The sequence below is a fragment of the Chrysochloris asiatica genome, unplaced genomic scaffold (genome assembly GCF_000296735.1).
Source record: "Chrysochloris asiatica unplaced genomic scaffold, ChrAsi1.0 scaffold00051, whole genome shotgun sequence".
NCBI classification, from domain to species: Eukaryota; Metazoa; Chordata; class Mammalia; order Afrosoricida; family Chrysochloridae; genus Chrysochloris; species Chrysochloris asiatica.
Window position 1 is genome coordinate 2,356,309 of NW_006408569.1, and position 9,598 is coordinate 2,365,906.

Sequence of the window (9,598 nt, forward strand, 5' to 3'; positions counted from 1 at the left end):
TATGTGAGTGAAGCCCTCCTGGCGGCTCAGGGTTTGCTGCATGGGATTCAACAGGAAGAGGGGAAAGAGCCCAGTCTATGCTTTGAAACAGCTTTAGATTCGTCGCATTCTGTACATTTTTTGGGGGGAGGGCAGCATGCTTTCTCCTTGGTGCTGACTTACCTTTTCTATAAATCTCCTTGCTTTCGCTGGAGAATTGAGAGAGGCAAAGAGAGAGGGCGAAAGATCCAGTTTGCACCTTGCTATGTAGGGGAAGTTGAAATGACAAGCCCAAGTGGAGCGATGCACTCGTTGGAGTGACCTCCGTTCCTCAAGACAAGTGGAAGTGCCAAGTTCTCTACTGTGAAGTGGCTCGAGCTTTATTATATAAATTCAGGCTCGCTTTTGATCCTTAGTACCCTGAGTTGCCTGAAGGGGGGAATGGCACTGCCTGCGTGTGCAGACCCGGCGCTCGGGCCGCCGCTGCAACCGGAGCGAGGAGCGCCCGCCCGCACCACCTGTCCCCGCCGGCATTCCAGAGTGGAGGCCGAGTTGGCAGCGAGCCGGCCCGGCTCGGTCGCCGCCTCAGTCAGCGCGGGCCCTCCTAGGGGTGTGTCTCGCGGTTTCAACTCCCGGACGCTCCTGGACGAGCCCCGAAAAGCGTCTTCCTCCCAGGCGGGAGCCGCGCGCGCCCCGCTCTTCGCGCTGCTGCCCCGTGGCCGCCGCAGGCGGATGCACGACCTCAGGAGACGCTGGGACCTGGGCTACCTTTGCCGGGCCCTGCTTACTCGGGGCCTGGCTGCCCTGGGCCACTCGTTGAAGCACGTGCTCGGTGTGATCTTCTCCAAGATCTTCGGTCCCCTGGCCAGGTACGTTCTCTACAAGCGCGGGGCTGGGGATCTCGGCCCGGGGAACTCAGGAACAGCGTGGGACGAAGCGGCAGCTGCCAGATGGGGCAGAACGCAAAGTTCAGGCGGCCAGCGGTGGCCGGGCCCGGGATCCCGGGGGCGCGGCGCGCGTTTGGCCGTGCCAAGGTTTCCTCGCCGCCAGTCCGCGGGCAGTGGCGCGCAGCGTCTCCGCTGGCAAGTCGGCCTATCGGCCGGGTCCTTCCCCAGAGACTCACAATGCCTGGCTCCGAGCGCACTCCAGGCGGTCTCCAGGGTGGGCTATGGGCTCGGGCCAGAGCGGGACTTGGGGGCGCGTGGGGAGTGAGCTGGCGAGACGGGCCGGCGGCAACGCGCGCGTCCACGACTCTGGGGCAGAGGCCGGTGGGCGAGGGGGACGGGAATGGGAGTCTTGGGAACAGCGGGAGGAGAGCAAGAGGAGTGCTGGAGCCCCACCCCAAGGCGCGATTGTGGAGCTGGGTGGCTGGGTCCCGTGGGTTCGAAGCCCTGAGCCGTGGCGCCCGGGGGCCCGATGGGGGAGGGGTCAGGGGCCCGCGGGAAGGAGTGGGGGGTGGAGGGTTCGGCAGAAGCCACAGCGCTGAGCCTGCCGGGAAGGAAGGAAGCGGGCCGGCAGCCGCCGCCGCCGCCGCCGCGGAGGACTCGGTACAGAGGGGGGAGAGGGGCGCGCCGGCGGCGCCGGGGGCGGGGGCGGTGCGAGCGCGCGGCAGCGTGGGTCGAGCTGCGGGACTGACGTAACGAGCTTGGGTTTCCCTCAGCGTCGGGAACATGGATGAGAAATCCAACAAGCTGCTGCTGGCTTTGGTGATGCTCTTCCTCTTTGCCGTGATCGTCCTCCAGTACGTGTGCCCCGGCACAGAATGCCAGCTCCTCCGCCTGCAGGCGTTCAGCTCCCCGGTGCCGGACCCGTACCGCTCGGAGGATGAGAACTCCGCCAGGTTCGTGCCCCGCTACAATTTCAGTCGCGGCGACCTCCTGCGCAAGGTAGACTTCGACATCAAGGGCGATGACCTGATTGTGTTCCTGCACATCCAGAAGACCGGGGGCACCACTTTCGGCCGCCACCTGGTACGCAACATCCAGCTGGAGCAGCCGTGCGAGTGCCGCGTGGGCCAGAAGAAATGCACTTGCCACCGGCCGGGGAAGCGAGAGACCTGGCTCTTCTCCAGGTTCTCTACGGGTTGGAGCTGCGGGCTGCACGCCGACTGGACCGAGCTTACCAGCTGCGTACCCGCTGTGGTGGACGGCAAGCGCGACGCCAAGCTGAGACCGGCCAGGTGAGTCCGTGGCCGCGCCCGAGGGCGGCTAGGAGCCTCCAGGGACCCTAGGTGTTTTGGCGACCGCAGGGAGCATATTAGTAGCAGCCTGGGCCGGCTGGCCGAGACACTGATTGGGATGGGAGTGCGCGCGGTGGACACTGAGATCTGACTGGGAGCCTTCTTGGCCCCCTTTCCTCTGCAGCCGAGCACCGAAGCGCCCTGTCCCTGCTCTGGGCCTCTTTCCCGCGCTTGCATCCTCTACACTCCCTCTTTTTGTTGCTCTTCTTCCTTCTAGCTCTTTCCCTCTTGAGCTCCTGATCTAGCCCATTCCTGGTCACTGGCTCTTTCCTTCTAACTCCCCCCTTCTCCTCTACCGCTTTTCTTCGCGTTTTCCCTCTTTTCTTTTTGTGTTCCCCCTCCAGACTTTTCTCGCTTCTTCTTTGCCCCCCTCACCACTTTGTACTGTGACTCTCCCTTGGCTGCCAGTTCTTTCTTTCTTCCTCCTCCGTCTCTCTCTCCAGCGGGTCTTCTGTTTTGTGTGTGTGTGTGATTTCTGGCTGGACCCTCTAGGGTGAGTGCGTGTTCCTCCGCCGCTGGTTGGGGACACCTCGGGAGAGCTGAGAGCTCTAGGTCCCAGCCGGCACCGATTACTACTGGCTGCAAGAGGGGCAGGGGGCACCCCTCCGCCCGAGGTGCCGGCTGGACCGACTGCTTGTGTGCTGGGGGCCCTGCTCCAGGCCCCATGTGGGTTTCTGTTGTCAGGAGTCTCACTTGATTTACAAAAGCTTGCGCCAGAGCGCGCGGAGCCTCCAGCCCAGCTGCCAGGAACCCGAGGCTGACGTGGAAAGAGGCTGATTTATGATGAACCGGTAGCCAGTGGCTCTTGAAGCGAGATTTTCCTCCCTTCAGCTGCAATGCCCGGTTGCTTGAGGTCATGGAGTGCATGCAGTCAGGGAGGCGGAGCAGCGGGCCGGGTTGCAGTGCAGTTGCTCTAGCCAGAACTCCTGTTTCGCCAGTCTCCCTAAAACAAATGTAGGCGAGGGCAGCGAGTCCCAGGAGTGGAAACAGTGAGTCTAATTGTCAGGGGACCGCTGGGTTGGGATCTCTGAGTGGGCATGGCCGCGCTCTCCGATTCATCAGGGGCTGCCGCAGTGACTACCCACCCAGAACCCATGCTGCCCCTGCATGAGGGAATATTCAGTTCCTGGACCAGGCAACGTTTGGCTGGTGATTCTCAGACCAAACAGCCAGTGAGGTTTCTTCTGCTTAGCCTCAGGCGATAGGAGCACTGTGACTCAATACCCTTAAGATTTAAAGGGACTGTTGTTAGACCCGAAGACGTCCTGGTGGTCCAGTGGTTAAGAGTGGACTCCTAATTGAAAGTCCAGAGGTTTGAACCCACTAGCTGGCTCCACGTGAGAAAGATGTGGCAATCTGCTTCCGTGAAGATCTGCAACTTTAGAAACCATTGGGACAGTTGTACCCTGCCATACAGGGTCGCTGTAAGTTGGAATCGACTCTAGAGCAATGGGTTTGCTTTTTGGCATTATCGCAACCCCCTCCCTCCGCCCCCATTTCTGGCAGACACTGTTCAACTTATATTACCTTCCCAGCTCTCATGGCTTTTCTTCCTCTCCCATCATTCCCCATCCTAAGAGAACCTTGGTCCCAGGAACTTGGCCACTGTCAATCTGCTGGGAGAATTGTGTCTTTGTTAACACAAGGTTCTGATGTTTAATAATATTGAAAGTCGTCTCTCTTGTTGATGGAACTGTAGGTGTAGTGGTGGTGGGGGGAGGCTAGAGAAAAATAGGACCCCAAAGCCATAACCGTGACAGAAAAGTATAAAGGAAGTCTTGGCACCTATGGAAGGTAGACTTCTTCAAACTTCTTCGTAGGACAACCAAACCCAGTGTCATCGAGCTGATTCTGAGTCATAGCAACCCCTTTATCTGGTTCCCGAGGTTGTAAATCTTTATGGGAGCAGAGAGACTCATGCTTGTCTCACGAACCACCCATCTTACTTTTAGCAGTCTAACACGTAACCCACAGTGCCACCTACGCAACCAAGCAAGACCCTTCAAAACAGAGATTCTGGTCTTTTAGAGTGTCCTGGATTGAATCAAAATGATTGGAAAAGAAATGGGATTTCCTTGGTCATAAAAAGGCTGATACCACAGTGCCATCTAGTCTAATCAAAGAGAAACCACTAAAAAATAAAGTCAGAGTCACTGAGTATTTCCAAAAAGAAAATCAAATTTGCTAGAGAAGCACATCTCTACCCCAGAGGCATCTTTGCATTTCATTAATTCCTGCCCCTCACCCGAAATCGTCATCTGGAAGAATAGTGAATGCCTGAGCATTCCTGAATGTCTCTGCATCCTTACCTGCTGGACCAGTGTACGTGTGTGTGAGAGGGAGAGAGTGTGTGTATATGTGAGTGTGCTTGTGTGTGTGTGTGTGTGTGTGTGTGTGAACATTTAGAAGTGAAGGCAGCTGTGCTGGCAGCAATGCATGAGGGTGAGGGGCTGGTCTTAGGAGACCGGAGAGTCAGTCATGGGGAGCAGTATCTCCATGCCAGCTGGTGGTCTCTGTGCTCTGCTGAACTGAGGGGAATAGCAGCTCAGTTGGCTTGCCTTGGAAGACCAGACACCTGGACCTTAGTTCTAGGTCAGCCATGAACCAGCTGTGTGACCTTGGACCAGGGCCTGCTTGAGGAGTGCTTTCCAATTTATTATGAGTTTTTGCATCACATCCATGATCTCTGAGTGTTGCTCTGTAAACTTGCACTATTTGTAGGAGGAAGACAGGGTGGGCCTAAGTATCCCCATTCATCAGATGAGAGTGAGGCGCCAAGACACTGAAGACTTTTCCCAAGGTCATTGAGCTCGTTAGTGGCACAGCAAGAATCTTACTCCAAAAGTGTCTTGACTGCACACGTTGTTGGCTGCCCCTTGAGAGACTAAGGTTTTTGTGAAAATACAATGACGTAATGCACGTTAGTATTTATAACAAAGTGAGCACTCAAGAAATGTTAGCTGTTATCACCTACATCATCTGCATCATCAGTCATTTTATACATGGGAGGTCTGAGGGAGGATTGGACCAGTGTTGGCAAATTCTCTGGATGAAGAGTAGATCTTTCTATATCCTTGAGGCTTTCTGCTCAGGGCAGAGGAGCAGAGTGCAAAGGAGTCTCTTGTTGTTATGTTGGAAATCTCTGCAAAGCTGGATTGGAAGAGGAGGAGAAAGGCTAGGGAGAAGAAGCCCTGGGCAGTGACCAGGCCCATCCTGACTCACAGCCACATTTTGGGAAGAGGGCATGATAGGCAGGAGATTTGAGATGCTGCCCTGCTGAGGCTGATGGTCAAGTGCTTGGATGAGGTATGACTTTAGTAGAAATGTGGTTAAGCACATTTCCTGGAGAGGACAAAGACAGTATGCTTGTTGACAAAAGGCTCAGTTGTTTATTAGTAATATTATTTTCTTTAAAAGAATTAGGAATTACATTTCATGGGTCTTTCTGCCAACATGCTGTTGAGAGGGGGCGGCCAGAGAAAGATCCTGCCCTTTTTGGGATTTTCAAGACTAGTTCTGAAAACGTATCCAAATATTGTTGCTTACCAGCTGTTCCAAACTCCAAATTTTGCAAGCATTTCACAATCCAGATTCTCCGTTTGTCACCAAGTGTAGTGCGCAGCTGGAATGGCAGGAGGAATTTAGAACTGGGCCCAATGAGCTTGAACTAGCCTCATCTTCACCATGTGCCAAGCTGGCTGCCACACATAGGGGTTAGGAGTGGGTGGAGGTCACAGTTCCAGGACTGCACACACAAGTGAAAAGTCACTTCCATTGGAGGACTCATAATCACATTTATGTTACATCCTGGACTTTTAGCATCTCTCAATTTTTCAACAGCTATACTGAAGGGTACTTGTCATCTAAAATCCAGTAGGGTATTATTGACATGCTGGGCTATAAGGTGTTTAGATAGTGAGAAATTCTCTTTATCATTTCTTTTTAAATGGAAAGTCTTTTGGAAGAGGTGTGTCTTCATCACAACAATATTGATCCTGTGCCTGATCACACCTTGCCCACATGCCCACTCACTCATTGCTTCCCTTTCTTGATTTTGCTGGGTCACAGGATTCAGTGGCAGGCTTGTGACCTAAGGTGGGTGGACTAGTAAAAGCCAGTAATGCTGTCCCTGCGAGCCTTCAGGCTGGAGGTTGCTTGGGCTCTCACCCGGGTAGCTTTGCTTAGCTGATGCTGTATTTCTGCAACCATCTTTGATGGGAGCAGTTCTACTCACTTGCATGTCTGGCAAGTATATTGTTGGAGTGCTAACAGATCTCTGTATTCTTAGTGGGGAAGCCTACTAGAATTAGCATTCCTTCAATGAGCCCTGGTGCTGCTGTGGGTGATGCATTGGACTGCTAACTGCAAGGTTAGTGGTTCAAGCCCACTAGCTCCTTCATGGGAGAAAGATGAGGCTGTAGGCTTCCAAGAAGAAGTTTTACAGTCTAGGAAACCCTATGTAGGGTTGATATGAATCAGAATAGACTTGATGGCAGTGGCTTTTGGTTTGGTTTTCATAATAATTTTAAGGACTCTGGTGTTGAAGTGGTTTTGCTTGGCTGCTCACAGTAAACTTGGTGGTTGGAACTTACCAATCACTCCATAGACGAAAGATGTGGCTGTCTACTTACATAGATTACAGCTTTGGAAACTCCATGGGTCAATTCTACTTTGTCCTGTTTGGTTTCTATGAGTGTGAATCAACTCCATGGAAGTGGTTTGATTTGATTTTGGAGTAATAATTTGAGATTAGCACTATTAACTGGCAATTAAAATGTCAGCGTGTCTTTTATGGATATCAGCAGTAAACTTTAGTAGTATGTGATGACATTTAGAGACAGTCATCCCTTCCATCACTCCTTCATTTAACACAATGTTATGAACTTCCCATCATATTCCGGGGAACACACATCTGTATTCCTCTCACAGAGCTTAAAGAACAAAAGAGTTAGGTGTTTTAGATATTAATCAAGAAGATGAAATTTGTTTGGAAACAACATGAAAATCAGTAATATCATTAAAATGTCACACCAAAAAACTACAGAAAAGTTCATCTGTTGATGTCGCAGTTTAGTTTTAACCAGAAAACTTGGTGGAATAACTGTTATGCACACCCGCACAGTGCAAGGTCACCATCTTAGCCTCTAGCCATGAAAGATTAGCTTATGAGATGCAGAGCCCTGTAGTACAGTAGGGTAGACAGCGGGGATGGTGGAGTGTGTGATTCGAACAGCTCCCTCCCACTGCAGGCACTGAGTGTTCAATTATGCAAAATGTGACAGATTTAGTTCAGATGCTTCCTTAGTCTCTTTTCTTTCAGCAGTAAGACACTTAGGGCAGAAAAGGGGGAGATATATTTGGGAAGGCCTCTGGGTTCTAAAAGAAAGACACTTTGTGGTCCAGCACCCTCTTCTAGCCTGGTCTAGCCAGTCCTGAGAAGGTTCATGCTTGGGAAGGGTTGAGGAGGTATCCGAGGTGGGCCTGGCACCACAATGAGATTGTTGGATACCAGCGAGTATTAGTAGCCCTTGGATAGATGGAAGGGGAACAACACAAAGGGAAGGCTGGAGTCCAGACTCATCCATGTTGTCTGAACTTAAAAGGGGATGGCGACTGGGGGCTGAGGAACAGACTAAGAGGTAGTCTATGAACCCAGTTTATCGGAATTCACAATTGCTGGCATTATTTAACTGATAGCTGCAATTCACATGTGAGACTCTTAGACAAGGAAAAGGATGTTTGAATAAAGGCAAAGATGGGCACTTATGAATTCATACAAATGACACACATTTTTCAAAAAAAACAAAAAACAAATGAAAAGGCATACCTCCAACTGGTGAAAATTTTCACGAGAAATTCAACACAGAAAGGCTGACATCTTTTGTATTGTAAAGAACTTTTCATGCATTGCTTAGGAAAACAAAGACCATGAATAGATAGTTTACAAGGAAACACAGCTAGTTTCAGACATGGAAAACGATTCATCACTCTAGTAGCAAAGAAGTGCAAACTTAAAAAGTATCTTTTTGCCTATCTCATGAACATAATTTCTTTTAAAAAAAGATCCCCAAAACATCAGCACCACCATGAAACAAAAAAGGTTCGTACCAGTGCTGGACAAATGCAGTCTTATGATGAACGTAATGAGGAAGTGGGAATTGAAATTTGAATGACCCTTTTGGAAATAAATTAACTAACATGAATAGAGAGCTTTACAATATTTATATCTTTAACCCATCATTCTCTCTCTAGGCGTTAACTCACAAACATTACCCTATACACGAATTTCATTAATTAATGAACGAAGTCAACAATCATTATTGACTATAAACTAGGCACCGTGGGGACACCAGGAGGCATCAAAAATTGTGATCCCTGCCCTTGTGGAGCTTAATATCTAGTGGTAGAGAGACAGGCATGAGACAGATGGCTAGTTACTTAACATTGTAAAAAGTGTCATGGGGGGAAAGTGCAGGGCTCCCTGAATATGCATGCTAGGAGACTCCGCCATTATTTGAGTCTACCAGCTGTGTAGCAACTTAGTTACTGAAAGTAGTTACTGAAAAGGAGCGTGTGCCTGCATGCTCCTAGCCAAAAGCAAACAGGGGTGGCCTTCACAAACAGGCAGCAGGCCGGAAAACAATTCTCTCCAGACTATCTCTTCTTTTCTGTCACCCTTTGATTTGCTTTTAGTGGGTTCTTCTGGGGGAGGGGTGGCAGACATCAACGCTGGCATGGATTTGCCTTATTGCAGAAGGTTGTTTATTCTTGACTTGGGACATGGAACAAGGTGAGATTTTGTAGACAAATGTGAAATGAAGCCATGAAAAATCTGAGAGCCAGATACAGCCACGGCTGCTTAATGATTTTCAGAATTTTAATTGGCTAATTTTTTTTAAAGGTTTTTATTGTGGATTGAGTAAAAGTTTACAGGATCATCAGTTTTACATTCAACAAATCATATACCTTGTTTCATTACAATGATTATAATCCCCTTCATGTACCATCAGGTAACATTATTTCTCTCTATTCACTTTAGCTTTTAAAGACAAACAAACAAAAAAATCCAAACAAAAAAACCCCCACTCAGGCATATATTGGCACTGTGGGTTAATGCGCCAGACTGCAAAGCCATTTGGACTGCAAGGTTGGCAGTTCAAGCTCACCAGCCACTCCTCGGAAACCCGATACAGGGTGGCTATGGGTCGGAACCATGTCAACGGCACTTCACAACAACAACAACAAGGCATATATTATAATTGACATTTCCAAAGGACACATTCTGCAAGTCTGCCTCCTGGCCACCAGCTCTTAGTCCTTCTTTTCCCATGAATCTAGAGTCTTCAGCCATTCCCCCTCTCCATGACCCCATCTCTGCCT

General features: G+C 50.3%; 1 protein-coding gene across 2 annotated transcripts in view; it reads left to right on the top strand.

Annotated features, from left to right (window-relative positions):
- Window positions 1–420: 420 nt before the first annotated feature.
- Window positions 421–9,598, top strand: part of HS6ST2 (heparan sulfate 6-O-sulfotransferase 2) — a 460,411-nt gene continuing 451,233 nt past the window's right edge. For both annotated transcript variants that reach the window (XM_006862810.1, XM_006862811.1), the window contains exons 1-2: window positions 421–848; window positions 1,640–2,158. In XM_006862810.1, coding sequence (XP_006862872.1) covers window positions 421–848; window positions 1,640–2,158 — 947 coding nt within the window. The remainder of the gene's footprint in view (window positions 849–1,639; window positions 2,159–9,598) is intronic.